Raw genomic sequence first — 21,168 nt, forward strand, 5'->3', positions numbered from 1 at the left:
CTGAATCTGTTTCATTTGCCTTTCCTCTTCCTTCTTCTTCAATTGTCTTTGCTTCTCTTCCTCCTCTCTTCCTTTTTTAACTGTCTTTGTTTCTCTTCCTCCTCATTCTTCTTCAATTGCCTTCGCTTTTCTTACTCCTTCTCTTTATTCTTCTTTTGCTTTTCCTTCTCCTCTTTCTTTTGCCTTCGCTTCTCTTCCTCCTCCTTATTCTTCCTTTGCTCTTCTCTCTCCTCCTCCTCCTCCTCCTCCTCCTCCTCCTCCTCCTCCTCCTTCTACCTTCGCTTCTCTTCCTCTTCCTTATTCTTCCTTTGTCTTTCCCTCTCCTCCTCCTCCTCCTTTTGCCTTCGCTTCTCTTCCTCCTTCTCATTATCCTTCCTTTGTTTTTCTCTATCATTCACCTCCTCCTTCTTTTGCCTTGATTTTCTTTGCTTTTTTCATTATTCTCCTTTCTTTTTGCTTTTCTTCGTCATCATTCTTCTTCTTTTTCATCTGTACTTTTTCATCACTCTTCATTGGATTATCATCTTCAATATTTGACGGATTAGGCTTCACTTTATACTTTACCAACAATTGCTTCCTTTTTTTATCATTCTCAGTCGTCATTATTTTGTATTACGCTTCTAATTGCTCATACAAAGCATATTGTTCAATAATTTCATCAAGAGATTTCCCCTCTAACGACAAAGTGTTTCTTCTCTTATGAATGTAAGCCATTGATAACCTGTACAATACAAAAACTCAATGAGACGGCAAATGGTGCTTCGACGAAAGAAAATGAAGCGTTAGATTTTTTGTGGAACATTTATGGGGAAATATTGCGAGGATCTTCTTTTATAGCAGAGGAATTTAATGCTTATGGGACCTGCCAAAGATTTTATAATAAAATAACATATACCTTTAAGTGGTTCACGTTTTAGGTGGTTTACGCAATGACGTCTTTGTCGACCATAAATTGATATAGAAATTCCTATTGATAGCTTATAAATCGATATATAGAATCAGGATAGAAATTGATATTAAGAATCAAAATAATATCTTAAATCGATATCAAGAATCAGCATAGAAATCGATATTAAGATTCAGAACAATATCTTAAATCGATTTGAAAATTCATATTGATATCTTAAAAATCGATATTTAGAATCAAAACAATATCTTAAATAGATATTAAGAATCAAAACAACATCTTAAATCGATATAGAAATTCCTATTGATATCTTAAAAATTGATATTTAGAATCAAAACAATATCTTAAATCGATATTAAGAATTAAAACAATATCATAAATCGATATTAAAAATTAGCATAGAAATCGATATTAAGATTCAGAACAATATCTTAAATCGATTTGGAAAATCATATTGATGTCTTAAAAATCGATATTTAGAATCAAAACAATATCTTAAATCAATATTTAGAATCAAAACAATATCTTAAATCGATATGGCGATTCCTATTGATATCGTAAAAATCATTGTAATGTTTAGTCGATTTGCCTTTGTTGCGAAAATATTGTCATAGTATCATGCAAATTGATGATCAAATATCATACAAATCAATATATAAATTCTTATTGATAGCTTATAAATCGATATACAGAATCAGCATATAAATCGAGGGTTTAGGTTTAGAGTTTAGGTTTTAGGGTTAGGGTTTAGGGTTTAAGGTTTAGTAAGATATTAAGGGTTTAGGGTTTAGGGTTTAGGGTTTAGGGTTTAGGGTTTAGGGTTTAGGGTTAAGGTTTAGGTTTAGGGTTTAGAGTTAGGGTTTATGGTTTAGAGTTTAGAGTTTAGAGTTAAGGTTTAGGTTAGGGTTTAGGTTTAGGGTTTAAGGTTTAGGGTTTAGAGTTTAGGGTTTAGGGTTAGGGTTTAGGGTTTAGTAATATATTAAGAGTTTAGGGTTTACGGTTTAGGGTTTAGTAATGTATTATGGGTTTAGGGTTAGGGTTTAGTAAGATATTAAGGGTTTAGGATATAGGGTTAGGTATAGTAATATATTATGGGATATATGTGTCGATTTGTAAAATATTAAGTGTTTTCTAATGTTGATTTGTCATATATTGTAGTATCTAATTGAAAACTGTGTGTGAGGAATTAACATTATAGCGACATGAGATGGCCATTTGTGTGTTCAAATCGTTGCTCATTTAGCGATTTCTATGAAAATCGCTTCAAAGCTTCATACCTATAATTAAATAGCTGTGACGTGAATCGCTATCGTCAACAAGTATAAATCGCTATTTCATCAAACGTATAAATTATTCATGCTTTAAACGTATAAATCGTTGCTTCAAACGTACAAATCGATGTAGAAATCGCACCCTTCATAAGTACATATTGTTGTAACATTTGGGCTTCAACAATAAACATCGTTCCACATCCCGCTCTTTATCAAAAATCGATATGCCTTGTGAGACCTGGATTTCGGTTGACGATTTATGCAATTTATGCAATGACGTATATGTCGGCCACAACGATTTGCCTTTGTATAGAAAATATTGGAATAGTATAATGTGAATCGCGGTTGTAGTAACATACTATCGATTTGTGAGATATTGTTTTGTTTGTTAATATCGATTTATAATCTATTATGCTGAATTTTCGTATCGATTTGTAATATAGTATGTGATATGTATATCGATTTTTAACATATTATGTGTTTGCTAGCATCGATTTGTAAGATATTTGTATTATGATATTGAAACATGTGCATGCAGTATTTACATTGTTGCGTGATTGTAGTGGCGATTTGCGTATTCAAATTGCTATTTATTTAGCGATTAAAATTGAAATCGCTTCACGGCGTCATAGTTGTCATTAAATCGTTGTCACGTGAATCGCTATCGTCAACACACATATACGATAAGTTGTTTCTTTTATTGGCACGGTAAATAACAACTCGATGCATAGTATAGTGTGATGCAACTGACGATCATGAAACCCTCATATATATCGGATTGGTGGATGATTTCTCCAAGAGTCAACCCCTCCAACGGCAAAGGCTTTCTTGTCTTACAAATTGTAGTCATTGCTAACCTGCACAGCACATAAATTTAACCGTAAATCGTTGTAGAAATTGAACCCTTCATAAGTACATGTTGTAAATCATAAATCGCTACTGCATTAAATGTATAAATCGTGGTTGCTTTAAATGTATAAATCGTGAATCATAAATCGGCTAAATCGCTATTGCTTGAAACGTATAAATCGTTGTTGCATCGAATAAATTGCTACTGCATTAAATGTATAAATCAATGTTAAATTCAAACTTACAAATCGTTGTAGAAATTTAGCCCTCATAAGTACATATCGTTGTAATGTTTGGTTTTCATAAGAACAAATCGTGCTAACTATTTTTCGATGCCCAAAAGGTGGATAGGCACAAATCGATTTGTTTCAGTATAAAAATAGGTGTTATTTAGCATGAATAGTATAACCAGTTGTAAGATTTAGCATTCAGATTTACATAACGAAAATCAATTTGTTTACATAACGAAACCATACACAAAACTTATCGAAAGGACACAAGTTTTGTTAATCCGACAATAGAGGAGAAACACCTAGAAGGTAGATGCAGCCGATGGTGACAACGGTGCTCTGACGGCAGTAGATGACGAAAAGGGGTGCTCCGACAGCAGCAGACAACGGCAAAAGCGGTGTCGTCAAAGGAAGCTTCTGTTACAGCAGATGGTGCATCGTCAAAGGGTGAGCCAGAATGTTTAGGGCGACATATTGCAAGAAGCTCCTATTAAAGCATAATCGTTTACTCCTTAGGGTGAAAACGATGATGATTTTAACCCTCTCTCTTCTGACAAGAGAACATTTTTGTCATTTACTTGAAACGTCATTTCATGGTGCTAATGGCGGGAAAGGACACTTCAGTCTTTGCAAACAAATCGGACTCCAATGCTAAGTGATGCCGACAAACACAGGGAAACAAGCCCCACATGCTTACATATGTGGCACTCATTCAAACCCGAGAACACGCACTTGCATGTTTCGGGGGGAACATATAACCTGCTTCGCACACAAATGTACGCACTAGATCTTGCATGAACATATTAAAAGGTGGTGTTATGGTGCAGCAGTTAAAATCCACAACTCAAGCTTCCATCATTTCATGCTGTTTAGTTATACAAATTTTTTGAAGGGCAGTTTAGTTATACAAAATTGAGAAGCGATTTTGGGGAAGAATTTTTAAATACAAATAGAAACCCATTTTTTCCCTATGCCCAAAAGGATACCAAATACAAATAGAGGGCTTACTTTAGATCATTCACTCAGGTTGCATTTGAATGCCTCGGATCTCAGATCTGATGCGGCACAGGCAGGCTGATGTGGTAGTAAAATCCTGGATTTTGCAAACACTGTATGCTACCTCGGATTTGAGATCTTCACTTTTGCGAGATATAGAAGAGTCATAAATTTGAAATCTGATGGGGAGGGGTTAGACTTTAAATCCTCTGCTTTCAGATCCTTAGACCTGAGATCCGAGGCATTCAAACACGCCCTCAAGCAAAATTTAAGTCCCAGGTTCGTTTCCTTTATAGCTGGTTCAAGAAATCATTATTCATTAGAAGATACTGATGCATAATCTAAAATCAAGCCACCAACATCTCTTCACAATGAGCCGATCTACTGGTGCACACGTACCAACACATGAACCCCGTCTGTGTTCAGGCTCAGCCAAGCCCAAGCAAGCTCATTTCACAAAATATATATGGCCTTTGCTTATATTTAAGTAATGTATATATTGTTGACATGTTATAAGATCTAAAAACAATTTCCTACGAAAGCTAAACCCATTTACCACATGGTCTGCACCTATATAGCATTATGCGCAGGATATGATGTATATATGAACTTAATGAGCTAAACCAATCAAAGGAGCTCATGTTCAGGGCACGGCTTATTAAATAAATTGAGTTCTACAACTAGCTCGTTTGAGTCAACAGGCTCTATCAGTTCACACACACACACGAGCCAGTTGAGACTATAAAATGTCCGAACAGTAAATGCTGTTGAAAACTATAGATTTAATAAATTGCAAAGAGATACATGCAGCTTTCCACATTTGCACATTATGTATGGGGCAAAAAAGCCAGAATAAAGATTTAGGAAGTATCACAACTAACAAAATATCTGCAGTCATACATTTGAACCTTGAAATCCAATTGGAACAATACTCCATGATAAATTTGTAATAGAACACCTAAACTCGATTCCAGCCAAGTGTGTAAGACAGCGAGCAAACCCCACAAAAAAAGATAGAATTATGGCAAAGGGGTACCATGCAATTCTAATCTAGGAATGAGATCTGTTGCTCAATCCAACCAACCAAGAATTCAACACAGTTTTCTCGATTCAAAATCTGTTATATCCCATAGCTGTATTTTCACGAGAGGAAGATCATCAGAATCAGATGGTCCTCAGTGAAATCAAACTCCCCAAGCCAAAAACAATCTACATGGATATTCCTTGATAATTCTTTAGCAACGCAGCAAACAAATACCACCAGTTGAAAAATATCACAATTTCTTTGCACCCCTGTTGGTGTATTCACACTTTATCAGATTGGCCCTCAGTAACATTGCACGGACTTCCCTCTCAAACTCGGCACCATTTTGTAGGACCCGTTGAAATGTTGTGTTCCTCTGATCAGCATGTCGAGCATAGAGGATTTTATTATGTGAATCAATCCGAGCCTGGAAAGTGCACTAACTTGGGTCATGCCAATACTGAATATTGATAGAGAAAATCTGATTCAAACAACCAGCCAGATAAAACCAAGGTAGAAATCCAAAAATGGATGAAACTAACGCTAGATGTGTTTCATGTACACAAAACACTCGTGAATCTGAACCATCTACAGATGGTCCAAGTAGCATGTGCAAGCGTGCCTCATCTACCAGTTCCAGTCTATGCACCCCCTAGGTGGATAGCATCAAAGCATGGACAATAAATGCGTGCACAAATTAGATCTTGGAAATGAGCAACTCAAATGGATTAGGACACTTTAATTTCTACAAATTCAGCAAATGAACCTTATGTATATATGCATGCATGTAGTGCACCTACTATTTAAATGTATCCTTATGCTCAAAGGTCTGCTAAAGAAAACAAAACAACCTTCCACCAACAAGCACATGCATTTGATCACTACAACTTGCACACCACCATCAAACAAGAGAGAGAGAGAGAGGATATGCTGGCATAAAAACCTACCAAGTTAGTACAACCAAATAAACCAACAGGCAAAATAGACAACCGAAAGTACTTCAAAAAGCCCTACCTGGATTTGGTTGTCTGTAATGAGTGCTTCCAGTTCTTTCTCGAGTCCAGCAACTGTAGTCTTGAAGGCACTGGCCATCGTGTGCAGATCCACAGAAATAAATGGATGTGTATATTGAATTATTGCTTTGTGACGGATCTGGTCATATAGTGCTTCAACATGATCATACAGATGAATATCAAGTAATAGATTTGGCTTGAGATTTTCCAGACACTCGAGGCATGATGCATAACGACTGGAAAAAACAGAGAGACAATGTTAGAGAGCATAAAGACAATGGCCACAACAAATCTCTCAAGTGGAAAGTACTTTTTTTCGTAACAGGGAGAAACCACGGCTTTGGTTTGGACGTCCATTTATGGGATGAGAGGTGCCACATAAACCGTGGTCCTGTTTTGGTGTCAGTGGTATAAAATTCCATAAATACTCCCCCCTTGACCACCGGAGATAGTTTCTCATTGGCGTCAGCCTTGTGGCAAGGGATGCACACCCCAGGTATTAAACTCACAACATCCTTCAATGGAAAAGTGCTTAAAACAAAAGGTGAATGAGAAATTTAGATCAACTTTATAATAGAGGAAGTTCCAGATATATATCTTACCCAAAAAGATCTATAGCTGAAAGAGGAAAAGAGAAAAAAAGAAACTGTGGTCGCAAGGGGTGCAGATGAAGTAAGTGATCAACTGGGAACAGTCCAAGTTGACACTCATTCAGTCTTAAGGATTATAAAAAGATTGAGAAATTTTCAGGAGATGCCAATGGAGTTCAAATCAGATTTTTCAAAAATATTGATCCAACTAGCAAAAGTATTGGCCACAGTGACATAAATGCCTTGACAAAAATGGAGATAAGGGTAGTGGTGCTGCTGAGGGAAAGGTGAAGGAGATGATGGTAGAGATAGTGGATATTGTGGAAATGGTGATGGTAGGTCAACAAATCCATGATGCTCTAAACATCGATTTTTTTAAAAGATTAACATCTTCAGCAAGCTATGTCACAGGGATTCGGCTAGCAGGGTGCCGCACCTGCGTCGACGGGACTCGACGCGGGTGCGGGTGCGGTCAACCCGACCCTGGGTGTGTTGACCACACCCAGGGTCATTTCGGTCCATTTTTGGATTTTTTTAAAACAAAAAATTTTGCCCTATGAAATGGGCTGCAGAATTTTAAAAAAAAATCTTGGGGGGCGCTGCCCCCCTATAACCCCCCGCCAGGGGCACCCCCGCATGCTGACCGCGCAGCGGGACCCATGCCGGGGGGAACCCCTGGACCCTCTCTCTCTCTCTCTCTCTCTCTCTCTCTCTCTCTCTCTCTCTCTCTCTCTCTCTATATATATATATATATATATATATATATATATATATATTTATTTATTTATTTATTTATACATTTTTGCCCCTGCCGCACCCCCGCACCCAAGGTTTTTGAAAGTGCCGCACCCCCGCACCCGCACCCGCACCCGTCTAAGTCCATTTAATCCCTCATTTTTTAAAAATGTCAGTGTTGCTTTGAATTTGCCAATGATTGACACCATAAAGGTATCAATGGAAGGCAAACCCAGGTAAAACCTATCAGACACTGTTAAGCACAAGTACTTTACAAAAGAACAAGAAGATGACAACATTATGGTTCCCATCTTAAGTAGAATACCATGTTTTCCTTCTATAGCCCCAGAAGCAAAGTACTTGACAAACTACCTTTTTGCAACCTTGTGCATAATAGATTCAAAACATACATACTAAAAAACACATATTTTACTCCTATAGCAAGTTGAGAAAATTATGGGGGAGATATCAATCAAGCAAGAGAAAGAGAGAGAGTAGAACTGAAATGAAGGTTTACCTAGCATAAAAATCATGAATGAGCTCTCTTATTTCTGGTACAAGCTCCAAAAAATTCTGAAAGTTGACATTGTCTATTACTTTATTCTGACAAGAATCAAGTTAGGCAACTGTTACAAAATTTATAAATCATGTAACATTCTGAAGATGATAAACTTAAGCAGTGTTACCTTCAACAAGTAACTTAGGCAACTGATATAACACATAATCCGTACAAGATTGTAGAGATGATAAAGTTGCATGACTAAAGTATTACCTTCAACTCCGTTCTGTCAAAACATGCAAGTGCACAAAGCCCACCATAAGTCGCAACATCCTGTGGTGAAATCACCACAGTGTAGTTATTTCCAAGTTCAGGATTTGTCTCCAGAAACTGCAAATATGAAGAGACATTTAGTCATCACACCATGCAACTGAGTTCTTCCAATAAAAAAGGAAATTTTCACGATCACATCCTTAATACAGGCTTTCATATCAAATAACACTGTTCAATAGTTGTGCTTTTTTTCATATAGCAGCAGTCAATATTCTTATAAGAGGGAATCTTTGCTGGGTCATGGTAGTCCAAGGTCTATAACATGTAGGCTTGGATCGACTCGACCAAGTTTGGTCGTAACCGAGTTATATATTGTTTTTCTATCAGTTAGGGCCCAATCCGAGCCAACTCGATCAAGTCACAAGTTGACTCATCGAGTTTGCCAGCTATGACCACCAACTTCTACTACCAGGAAACGAGACTCGAGGAAGTATGACTCCTAGTAAAATCCTGGTTTTTAACAAAAGGAATGTCAATGTATCTTGGACCTCATGGGTAAAGATTAGAACAATTCTACAAGAACTAAACTGGATTTAGCATCCATAAACAAACTGTTAATCCTTGCTGTAGTAATTATTCTCTGAAAATCTACTCAAAGATGATGTTGAACAAAGAAAATTGAAAAGAAAACCAAATTTTAGATTAAGTTCTCCAACTATTAGTAGTCAAAAGAATGCCTAGTCAACCTAAGCACCGACCTGGCAACTAGGCTCCAGCATCTTAGAAGGCCAGGCCCTAGTCGACCAATTAGGCAGCCCTAGTTGGCTTTCATTTATATTATAAAAAAAACTTAAGAGAAAGGGGGGCAGGGATCAAACCCAACCCTACCACCCTTTATTTTTTTGTCCTCTCCTTTCTCTCTCCCTTTCGCTCAGTTTCCCGCCCCCTCTCTCTCTCTCCCTTTCTTTCAGCTGCTCAAAGAGGAGGGGGAGGGGGAGGACACTGTCTATCTCTCTATCTCTCTCCAATCCTCCTATTCCTCATAATCGTTCTCCTATTTTCTTCTACTCCATATTATGTCTCTTTATGAAATGGTGTGCCTTTTGATGTTTTTACCAGTATGTTTTCACAAACAATAAAAAATGGACAAAACTTGCAATTCTATCTTAGGCTCTTAGCAAACTTGATTTTTCATGGAAATAGAATATTGTTTTACATGGTTCTGGACTGCCTTTTTAAAACTTTTCATTTTACAACTTCAAAAGTAAATGAAGTGCATTCATAATAAACATAATTGTGTAGTCGAAGTTTCGTTAAAAAAAAAAGGTTGGGCTTCCAAGAACCCATCAAAATTTTGCCACTAATTTAACTATTTATGTTGGGAGCACCATTTGTTTTCATGACAAGGATTAGGATCAAGTTCATAGGTGGTTAACATAAACATCCACAAACCCTTGTAATATTTCCAACTTATTCTAGATATTTTGGCAGCATAAAAATCTACCACCAACTAAACTAGTTATGTTGGGAGCACCATTGGTTTTCAGGACAAGGATAGGGATTAGGAAAAGTTTTATCAAGTCTATGGGTGGTTAATGTTTTTATATGCATGCCCCTATAACATATCCAACTAACTCTACATAATTTTGGGAGCAACAGTTGCTAGGAAATGGGGCATTCTTGTTGAGTTCTTTGAGCAAGACTTCAAGGGCATAAATTTCGTGGAACAAGCCAAGGGTGCTTACTCCAATAATATCCCAATATGTGAGAGAAACTATCTAAAAAAGGCCATCCAGATGCACCTTTTGTTGAGGCAAAGTTACAGGACCACTAATACCGTATTCGCTGCAAGAAAAGGAAGATATGGATGTTGAAAGAAAATCTGACAAGGAATAATAGCATCGTGAATGACCTTAAAAAATGATTTTATTAGAAGTCCACCCTCTTGTTGCAAGGTAACCAGCAGCTACCAGACTGAAGAAGATAAATATGGTGATCTTGCATCAAGTCACTGCTAATAATTGAAAGAAAAATGAATTTTAATTACCCATTCAACTTTGGCAGGTTGTTTTTCTACATGGCCTGAGATCTGCATTTTCTGATCAACCATTGAAAGCACCCTCATATATTTCCTAAACAATAGGATAAGCAGGCTGCAACGTTTTAGATGGCTGCCAGACCTCTTTGAAAAAGTTGCCAATAAATGCCCATTCTTGATAAATCAATTGGTTGAACCTGAATCATTGATAAAAGCTTATGCAAAGGAATGTAAGCACATTTTTCTTTCTATTTCATAGATCATAACATTTATACATTGGATATTCAAATATGTGCATATTGTGTATTTGCTGACCTGGAAATAGTTAGTATGCAACTCTAGATATTTCACTGCAGAGATGCAGCCATCGAAGCATTGATGAAGGCTTCATATTCCATAACAATTTGTTTAAAGCACTTAATCTATTGACCAGCATCTATAGCTCAAGAAGCACCAATTTTAGCATAAGTAATTCATGAGATTTGATTCAAGGACCTTATAAAATTCTATCAGGACTACAATTTTGAAGTGACTACCCAAAATTTTCAATTGCATTTTGCAAATGGAAAATAGCTTCACCATTCCCACAATTTCTGCCTATAATAAACATGCAAAAGATGTGGAATCACCAATATATATTCTAGTATAGCTTACAAAAGAAAAAGAAAAAAAATGACAGGGAAGGTATTAAACGTCTTGTAAAATGTAATGTGTCAACCAAAAAGAGACAAGTCAAACCTTGCGAGCAGCAAGCTTGTAATGCTTAGCTTCTAAGTGAGCCAATCCTAGGGCACAACAAAGTTTTGCAACTATAATAGGATCCTGCACTTCCGGAGTTTGCTCTGCTTTGCCCACATAGTTAGAGACATGCATAAACTGGCCCATTTCAATGCTAACCAAAATGACATTCAAACACATCTGAATTATATGCTTTGATGAAGTGCAATAATCGCGTGTACGGACATAATTCCTGAATGCTTCACCAAGGTGGCCATGTGCATAGTAGAAATCACCCAAGTCATTAAATCCCATCCTTATGCTTTCTTTGATTAAATTTGTCTGCAACAGGAACAGATAAAGGACTATAAGAGAAACTTTCTGTCTTTTGGTAAAAAGTCAATGCAATCAACAAAGAGACACCCTAAAAGAAAACAATGTATCTCATTTGAAATTACATAAATATAAAAGGAACAACAGAAATCGCCACCATTGCAACAAATATATATGCACGCCAGTGTTGTGAAAAGCGTTGAGGCGTAGCGAGGCGCTCCACCAAAAACTGAGGCGAGGCGTAAGCCTCAAATATTTTTTTTGAAAACTTCAAAAAAAATATCTAAAAATAAATAAAGAAATGCTTTATTGATGAAATAACAACCAATAAGAAATAGAAAATCTCAAATAAGTACTAAAAAATGTGAGATTAACATATAAAAGTAACTAAAAACTGATTACATAACTGAAAAATATATGAGATTTATCTTTTGTAACCAATATGGCTTAAACACACATTCCTCGATATTGCCCCTCAAACTTCTGATGTTCATATAATGAGGAATTGCAAGGCAGAAAGAAATGATGTAATGTGAGGCTTTTTAAAAGTGTCAATGAACCTTAGGGATGTCATGAAAGGCATGGTGATGTATTCACAATTTATTGTCTATTGAAGCATGCATTATGTATTATTTTTCAGTTGTTTATTAAGACAAAACTAGTTGCTGTTTAAGTAGCATCTCATTGCCACACTTCATCAAGTTAGGATCAGAGATTGAACACCGATATCATAAGACAACCAAATGAACTCCTACTAACTGGAAAGTAGTTCTATAGAGCTTTTTGATTGGAATATAGTTTTCTTTTTACTTCACCAGGACATGAAAAAACTATCTCACAGAAAGGCACTAACTTGTGGTGGAAAAGTACCCACTCTTCTCCTTTTCATGCTGTCAGTATCAGAAATGCTCATGGAGCTCAAAGTGGGATTTAATGGAAGAAATAAGTTGTGTGCATCCTTTTGTATGATGGGTGGTACACATACTGCAAAAATATGTAACATCCTGAAATTGGATAGAGCTACGAACTGCGTTAAGAACAATTATCCACTCCACTCTTCTCAGTAAACTTGCCAGACTTATTGAACTCATTGCACAGTGCTGAAAGTTCTGAAAAAATGCCTAACTGGACCACATGCCACAGGATGCACCATTGCCCAAAAGTAATATTTTCTGGTCTTCTCTATCCACAAGTTTCACAAGTCTCATTTTCTTAAATGAAACCTCACTCAAAACTCGTAAACAATTTGATCCCTCCCCCAAAAGAAAATGAGAAAAAGCAGTAGACTGCGTGTGAGAGAGGTAAGAGTACCTGTGTGAGAAAAATATGAGAGAGAGGGAGAGTATGCGTGTGAGAGAGAGACTGTGCATGAGAGACGAGAGAGAGTCTGCATGAGAGAAAGAGAGTCTGCGTGAAAACATAAAATATTAGGGTTTGTTTAAACTTTAAACCCTATTTTTTGGTCAAATGAGGGCTTTGACCCTCATTTGACCAAAAGCCTCAGGCATACACGCCTCAGTTTGAGGCGCGCCTCGCCTCGAGGCGTTTGAGGCGCACGCCTCGAAGGTTTTGCGCTTTATATATGCGCCTCAAGGCATAAAGCCCCTCGCCTTGAGGCAAGGCGTGCTTTTTGCGCCTTGAGGCGCGTTTTTAATAACACTGATGCACGCACATGAACCCATGCACCCACACCACACACATACATGCTGACACCGGTGCCCCTACATTCTCCTAATATAACTTTTCTTAATATTTCAGCAACTGGTTTTTTTACATGGCTCTTTATTGATCTTTCTCTATTTGACTTTATCATATGTGAAGTTATGAGCCTATAACTAACTGCTAGAAATTCCATAACAAAATCCAATTTCTGGGCTCTAAGATTACATGGATAAGGCAAAATCACAGGAATTTGATAGGCTGTGCATGTAGAAGTGAAGGTCATTTCAGACAAGAACATTGGAAACTAATATATAATTGTATTTGTCCAGGTTTGGCTTCAATCTAAGGCAGGAAATATTATTGGTATACTGTGAGGGAGTGAGAAAATCCACACACCCCAAGAGAGTGATCAAGGTTCTGACCTAACTATACAAACACGTGTACTAGAGTTTGATCAAGCAAATGGATGATGACCACAGGCAATCATATAGGGCACCTCTTCAACTTTGGTTCTGAGGAGAAAGGTGTCTAACAGAGTTTGTGATTTGAGCATATAAGCTAGTGAGCTATAACTGCACTAAGTGGCATATGCTGTCGTTTCAATAGTCTCATTCTGTTTCAGGAAATAACAAAACTTTACTCTTGCATCCTATCACCCCCTTGAAAATGGTCTTTCTAGAGAATCAGATAAGGCATATTGATCCAGAATGTTGAGCAATACATGCCATCTCCATCTCCGTTGAGAATGACCACTAAAACAGAGCCTTTCACTTCACTGAGAGTGCTTCATTGATAATGGCATCTATTGGAGAACCTCAACCATTTCTTTCAATAGGATAGAACCATTCTCATGCAATACCTAATTCTGCAATTATATACAGAGACGAGTGTGTTTGTGTGTAAAGCTAATACTAACAAAAACATCCTGGCTTTCAAGTGTTTATTAGCGGCATTTGAAACAATCTCCAAGGTGATTTACCAAGTTTTGGGAATGGTCTTGACTTCTCAGAAAATATTTCTTTCATCTTTTCAATAACTAGTTCTCCAAACATATTTTTAAGCAAACCCAGATCAGAAGAAAACAGCCCCCTTCATGTTCCATCCGACACCAGTGGTTCCCTTGATTGTCATGAAAATGTAGGTTGAATGCATGCATAGAACCAGGGGTGGAGCCACATTACGGTCAGGGTGTGCATGACACGGACCAAACCATTTCCAGTGCCTCTCTTTCTCCTGGATTTCTGCTGGACTGCAACCGGCAGCCTCTCCAGCACACCTTGGTCAGGTGGTCATAGCTGGGTCATCTTCTTCTTTCCAATATATATATATATATATATATATATATATATATATATATATATATATATATATATATATATATATATATATATATATATTCCATGAATCATGAATTGATAGGGTTTTGTTTTTAGGAGTTCTATTTTTTTTTCAATTAGCATAATGTATGAATTATGATGTTTATTAGGATTTAGGTTTTTTATTTGCATGAATGTTTAATTAGGGTTTTAGGGTTTTTTGTATTTTTTTTTTCAATTAGCATTAGGCATTAAATAATGAATGCACGATTTTGGCTAGAATATTAAGGGCTTCATTTGTTTTTTTATTAGCATAAATCTATGTTTTTCTTAGGATTTAGGGTACTGATTTGGATTTTTTTTAAATGATGTGAATGTTTAATTAGGGTTTTAGGTTTTTTTGCCATTTTTATTTAGAATTATCATTAAGAATGAATGAGTGCTTGATTTTGGTTATCAAACCCCTGAATACTTTGATGTTTTCAAGATTTAAGTTTTGAATATTGGTTTTTCAAATAACATAAATATTTAATAATGGGTTTTGTTTTGTTTTTCAAATTAGCATATCTATGAATGATGTTTGTTAGGAACTTAGGATCTAGGGTTTTGATTTGTTTTTTTAAGAATGACATAAATGCTTAGTTATGGTTTTAAGGTTTTTGTGTTTTTTTTTCTAATTACCATTAGGCATGAATCCATAAATATTGCATGATTTGATTTTGGTTTTTATATCAATTAGCACAAAAGCATAATTTATGATGTTTGTAGGAATTAGGGTTTTGAATTTTTTTACATTAATTTTAATTATGGTTTTAAGGTGTTTACTTAGTTGTCATAGGCGCTAGGCGGAGCCTAGGCGGTGAGCCCCTAAAAAGGCGTAGGTGGGGCCTAGGCAGTACTCAAAATAAAAAACATAATAAGAAACATGTATATTGTCTTCTCTTTCTTCTTTTTCTTCTTCTCCTCCTCGAAAAAGAAAACAAATGATATGTCTTCAAAAAAGAAAAGCCTAGGCGGTGACAGCCTAGGTGGCAATATAGGGCCCCACCGCCCAGACCTGGTCGCCCAAGCGGTGGGGCTGCGCCTAGGCCACCTAGACGCCGCCTTTGACAACTAAGGGTGTTTATATGTTTTCTTTTTAAATTAGCATTAAGCATGAATCAATGAATAATGAGCGCTTAATTTTGGTTAGAATATTAAGGTTTTATTTTTTTATCAATTAGCATAGATGAGAGATCTATGAATTTTTGTTAGGATTTAAGTTTTTTATTTGCATTGTTACAAATAACATGAATGTCTAATTAGGGTTTTGATCATTTCCTTTGTTCTTTTTCCTTTTCAATTAACAATAATCATGATTTTATGTTTGATTTCTAGTAGGACATCAAGGTTTTCTTTGTGTTGTTCAGCTAGCAATAATTATGATTCCATGTTTGATTCTGTTATGATTTTAGGGTTTTTGATATTTTTTTTGTGTGTGATTTATTTTGGTCTTTCATATAGCTACAATTTTATGGAGGTAGATTGCAATGTAGATATTGGATTGATATTGCATAATTGGAACTTCATTTGTCAAAAGGTTTTGTGAGACTAGATCAATGAGGCTCATCATTAACTTTATTGGTATGCTTACAAACTTCATCATTTCACTTTACATATATTGAATATTTGAACTTAGTCAAGTTCTCTTTCATTTGTTAAATATTTATTATTCACCATTAGGGTGTGTTTGATAGCAGGGTGAAACTTCACTGTAGGAGAAGTTCCCCCCCACACACCCCTTTTGAGGTGAGGCCCACGTGCCCATCAAACAACAATAATTATGATTCCATGTTTGATTCTGTTATGATTTTAGGGTTTTTGATATTTTTTTTGTGTGTGATTTATTTTGGTCTTTCATATAGCTACAATTTTATGGAGGTAGATTGCAATGTAGATATTGGATTGATATTGCATAACTGGAACTTCATTTGTCAAAAGCAGTGTTGTTAAAAACGCGCCTCAAGGCGCAAAAAGCGCGCCTCGCCTCGAGGCGAGGCCCTTTTCGCCTTGAGGCGCACTTAAAAAGCGCAACAGCCTCAAGGCGTACGCCTTGAGGCGAGGCGCGCCTCAAACTGAGGCGCGCATTAAGAAATCGGATGGCCCGGGCCCGAGATCGACCCGGATCCGGGCCCGTATTCTCGAAAGATCGAGAACCTGTCTTTAAAAAAGACAGACGCTTCGGGGCGAGGGAAAGCCCTCGCCCCTTCTCTCTCCACTCCGTCCCCTCTCGTCCCCCGCCACTGCTCGCCGCCGGCCACTGCTCACCGCCGGCCACCGCTCGCCGCCGGCCACCACTCTTCCACCTTCTTCTTTCCTTTGCTGAGAAGCCATCGGCGACCCGCCGGCCACCACTCGCCATCGGCCAGCGACTCACCGCCACCGCCGTCCATTCCGGCGACCTCTGCGCATTCCGGTGACAGGTAAGATCTGTGTGTTTTTTCCCAGCTTCTTCTTTTGTCATTTGTTCTTTGTGAAACCGTGTAACCTACGTTTATGGGGAACCCGGCTCCACTCATCCCTATATCATCCTCTGTGGTCATAACTCCCTCTGGGATCTCATTGGTACTAAGTTATTTTGATCAATCTGGCCCTATCGATGGGTTCAGCACGGTTGATTTAATAGAAATCAATCTTTTGATAGTGTTCTTTAACAAAAAAAAACATGATTTTCAATTTATTTTGACAGTGTTCTTTAACAAAAAAATCATGTTTTTATTAATGGTTATTGATTTTTGAATCAGCAAAAAAGTCTTGCACATAAGTCGGATTCTGTCTATTCAAATGCCGATCTTCACTAAATGGATGATGTAGATCACATACACAGGGTCCAATTTGATGAAAACAACTTGCATCAGTGAGGTCCTAATGACAGAAATGGCGATATGGATGACTGGAACCTAAATGTGGTTATGGGTGCCATGCAAAACACTATGCTTGCTTCACTAAATGGAGGAAAAGAGGGATTGAAAGTGTGTTGTTATAGCCTAGCCACGAGCAGGCTGATGCCATGAAGGCCCTCAGAATGATGAAACCACGAGCAGGCTGATGCCATCGGCTTTTTGGATGTTAAAGAAAAAAAAAATCTGTGTATGTTTTTGTCTGTGAATTAGTATAAGTCTGAATTCTCTCTTCATGATATGAATTTTCAGTTTGTAGCTAAAAATTTAGAAGTTTGTTTCTTTGATTATTGTATGACAAGCAATATACTTCTGCCATACTTCTTGTTATGAATTGGATGTCTCTGAACTTCCAGGTGACAGATAATATTAGGGCCTTAGGGGATTTGAAGTTAAGTCGATTTTTCATCTGCTTAGCTTTTTGCTTTGTTTTACTGTTCCCATCTTCTTCTTCTTTCTTTTTTTCTTGAGAGATTATTTTACTCTTCCCATCACTCTTTGGTTCTCTACTATGAAAGGTTATCATGTCAACTATTTAGACCACTATTTTGCCATGCTGTCACTCGTGTTTTTCTTGTCACCTTTTAGCCTTGTTTGTATTTACGTATTAGTTTAGTAACTACGGATTCAAAATATTTTGGATGTTATTCCTTGCCTCTTCAAATATAGAAATACTCTAGTCTCTGGACATGCACAAGTAGCCATATTTTTTATTGAATGAATGCTCATATTTATGCAATTAGATACTTATATAGATCAAGTTGTTGCATTAATGCTACTTTTACATGTTAATCTCATATTTTTTTCGTATTTATTTGAGATTTTTTATTTCGTGTTGGTTGGCGCTTCATCAATAAAGCATTTCTTATTTATTTATAATTTTAGATCATTTTTATAGTTTTTTTCAAGTTTAAAAAAAACAATTTTTTTGAGGCTTACGCTTTGCGCCTCGAGGCTTACGCCTCGCCTCGGATTTTGGTGGAGCGCCTCGCTACGCCTCAACGCTTTTAACAACACTGGTCAAAAGGTTTTGTGAGACTAAATCAATGAGGCTCATCATTAACTTTATTGGTATGCTTACAAACTTCATCATTTCACTTTACGTATATTGAATATTTGAACTTAGTCAAGTTCTCTTTCATTTGTTAAATATTTATTATTCACCATTAGGGTGTGTTTGATAGCAGGGTGAAACTTCACTGTAGGAGAAGTCCCCCACCCCCACACCCCTTTTGAGGTGAGGCCCACGTGCCCATCAAACAACAATAAAGTTCTCCCCGCTTTTTGGGGAGAACTTTCTCCAAAAAATGGAGGGAAAAGTCACGGCCCTCACCTCGCGACTTTTCCCCTACAACCACCCACCCCCGCAAAAAAAAAAGTTGACTCTCTCATCAATCTCTCCTCTCACGCCAGGGCGATCCTCCTCCACTACCGGCCTCTCTCTCTCTCTCTCTCTCTCTCTCTCTCTCTCTCTCTCTCTCTCTCTCTCTCTCTCCATGGCTGCCACGATATCTCTCCCCCCTCTCCCTTTTTCTTCTTCTTATCGTTCACCTTCTCCCCCATACAAAGAAGGTAGGGGCGAAGGAAGAGAGTGAATGATTTTGGTGTGAAGAAAAATTGGTGTTAATTCTTCCTCCTTTATGCTTAGGCAAACTACATGAAGATGTTGAGGGAAGGCTTTGGTGGTGCTGGTGGTTCATAAATGGGAAGAACCAAACATCAAAAGAACCGACAGGTTTTACCAACAAGTTTTTTATTGAGGTGGTTTTCCATCGAGGGGTGGAAGAGAAGAAAGAGGACGGTGGTGGTATTTGTGTGGGAAGGGCAGAGGAGAATGAGAAGTGGTAGTGCTTCTCACGCACAAGAAGGAGCCCCCGTTCGGTTTTCTCCTTTCTTTTATAACAATCAAACACTGCAAAAAAGTTTTCATGATTTTTTCTCATATCAATTCAAACACCAAGACTTGAGAATTTTTATCATGAAAAAGTTTATCAATGATAAATTATCCTGGATGTTTTTATCAAGGATAATTTATCTCAGCTATCAAACGCCCCCTTAGTATATGTATCTTTATGAGGATTCTGAAACACTTTGGTTGGTTAGTGATTTAATTAGAGAAATAGTTAAATAGGTTATACAAATGTAGATTAATACTTTTTTCATGAACGAAAGTGAGTGTTAATACTATTTGATTTTTTTACATATTGTTAGTATAGTTTATTAGTAATTACTTTTTCCTTTTTACTGTGAATTTGCCCACCTTAGTTTAGATTCCTGGCTCCAGCCCTGCATAGAACCCCAGCCTGACCTAGAATTTGTGAAAAATTCAAAATTCTAGCAAGGTATCCTCATCCAATAGACAGCATTGCGGTTCAACGTATTCACAGATAACAAACAGAAACAATGCATTGTGGTTGATAAACAACGAATTCACAGATAACAAACAGCAGCAATGTCGAGGGCTATTGAAATTCCCAATAATCATTTACTATCAAGATCCGACACATGATCATAACATGATTCTCGCAATGCACTTGGATAAAAACCAAGAGTTGGTGAATCATTGATTCTATCTCGTATCATCATAAGGGACACTACTTCATCGCTATCCTAATCCGAAAACCACGCAAATCCGATCCTGTGGACAACTCCATGGAAACATGACACTGTAAAACCCTAAATGAGGAAACAATAAACAAAGCAAGGATGGACAGTTCCAAGCGACACGATTGGATTTGCGACGAATAGAAAACGATCGGCGAAAAAACGAAGAAATGGAGGAAGCGAAAGCACGAGGAAGGGTGAATACCTTGTAACCGCTAAGTTCGTTCTCGAGCTTTTCCTTCTTGAGCTGGAATCGTTGCTCGATGGCGTCGACCCAGGGCTGGTTGAGGGCGTAGGCAGGGCCGAGGCGGCCGCCGATCTTCTGGACGACGTCGCGGTGGAGCTGCGTGTTCTCGCCCTTCTTGATCTCGTCGTAGGCCATCCGCAGGGCTTCGACCAGGACGGCTTCGTTGCCGCAGCGGTCGGAGATGAAGAGGAGGCGAGTGACCTTCGTGTGGCCGCTGTAGAGGGCGGCGTAGGCCTCCACGTCGATCTGCTCGCCGCTCACCACCACCTTGCTCCGCTTCTCGTCGTCGCTGCCGTTCGCCATCACCGCCTCGTCCGCCATCGCCGCGCCCGGACCCTCGTCCTCCTCCATTCTCTCTCTCTCTCTCTCTCTCTCTCTCTCTCTCTCTCTCTCTCTCTCTCTCTCTCTCTCTCTCTCTCTGACGATTTTTCTTGGTCGGTTCTACTTCTTTGGCTTCTGATGTTGTTGCCGATGACTGCTCCGGGGGATGATGATCCTCTGTCTAGAGTTTTCCTTCTTCCTCCTCCCTCCCCGGAATTGAGAAACCCTAGAGCACAGAGGGGGGTAAGCTTGCTTGCAGGCACTCGGGCGAGAGCCAGGGCGTTGTTTGGAGCGTGGTACCGTAGGGGATGCGTGGGTCGGGGCGTGCAGCGCTGCGGAAAGGCCATTCCCGGGACCGTTTGAGTCGCGGACAGCACTGTCCTGTCTTGTACTGGTTGGGGGTGTGCATGCACGGGCTGCCCCGCTCTGTCCACGAGCAGAAAAAAATATTTATTTATTGTGTTTTTACAGCATCCGGCAGTGTCCGTCATCCGCTGTTCCGTTCGGGGGACGGAACAGTGAGGGATGCTGTTTTAGCGTCTGCAGGACTCTCCAAAATAGCATCTCGCATTTGCGTGGGTGCGTAGATGCACGTGGGAACCAC

At 38.3% G+C, this 21,168-nt stretch overlaps 1 protein-coding gene across 1 annotated transcript; it reads right to left on the reverse strand.

The window, feature by feature from the left end:
• Window positions 1-5,117: 5,117 nt before the first annotated feature.
• LOC149842681 (COP9 signalosome complex subunit 1-like) lies at window positions 5,118-20,920 on the reverse strand. The gene is made up of 6 exons (XM_090001542.1): window positions 20,202-20,920; window positions 11,164-11,484; window positions 8,388-8,504; window positions 8,133-8,218; window positions 6,292-6,526; window positions 5,118-5,704 (listed from the first exon to the last, which is right to left on the reverse strand). Exons 1-6 carry the CDS (start codon window positions 20,592-20,594, stop codon window positions 5,528-5,530), a joined length of 1,329 nt encoding a protein of 442 aa, XP_089857668.1. The 5' UTR covers window positions 20,595-20,920; the 3' UTR covers window positions 5,118-5,527.
• Between the last annotated feature and the right edge of the window lie 248 nt (window positions 20,921-21,168).

Source organism: Nuphar pumila, chromosome 3, assembly GCF_984573655.1.
Source record: "Nuphar pumila chromosome 3, dmNupPumi1.hap1.1, whole genome shotgun sequence".
In the NCBI taxonomy this organism is placed as follows: domain Eukaryota; kingdom Viridiplantae; phylum Streptophyta; class Magnoliopsida; order Nymphaeales; family Nymphaeaceae; genus Nuphar; species Nuphar pumila.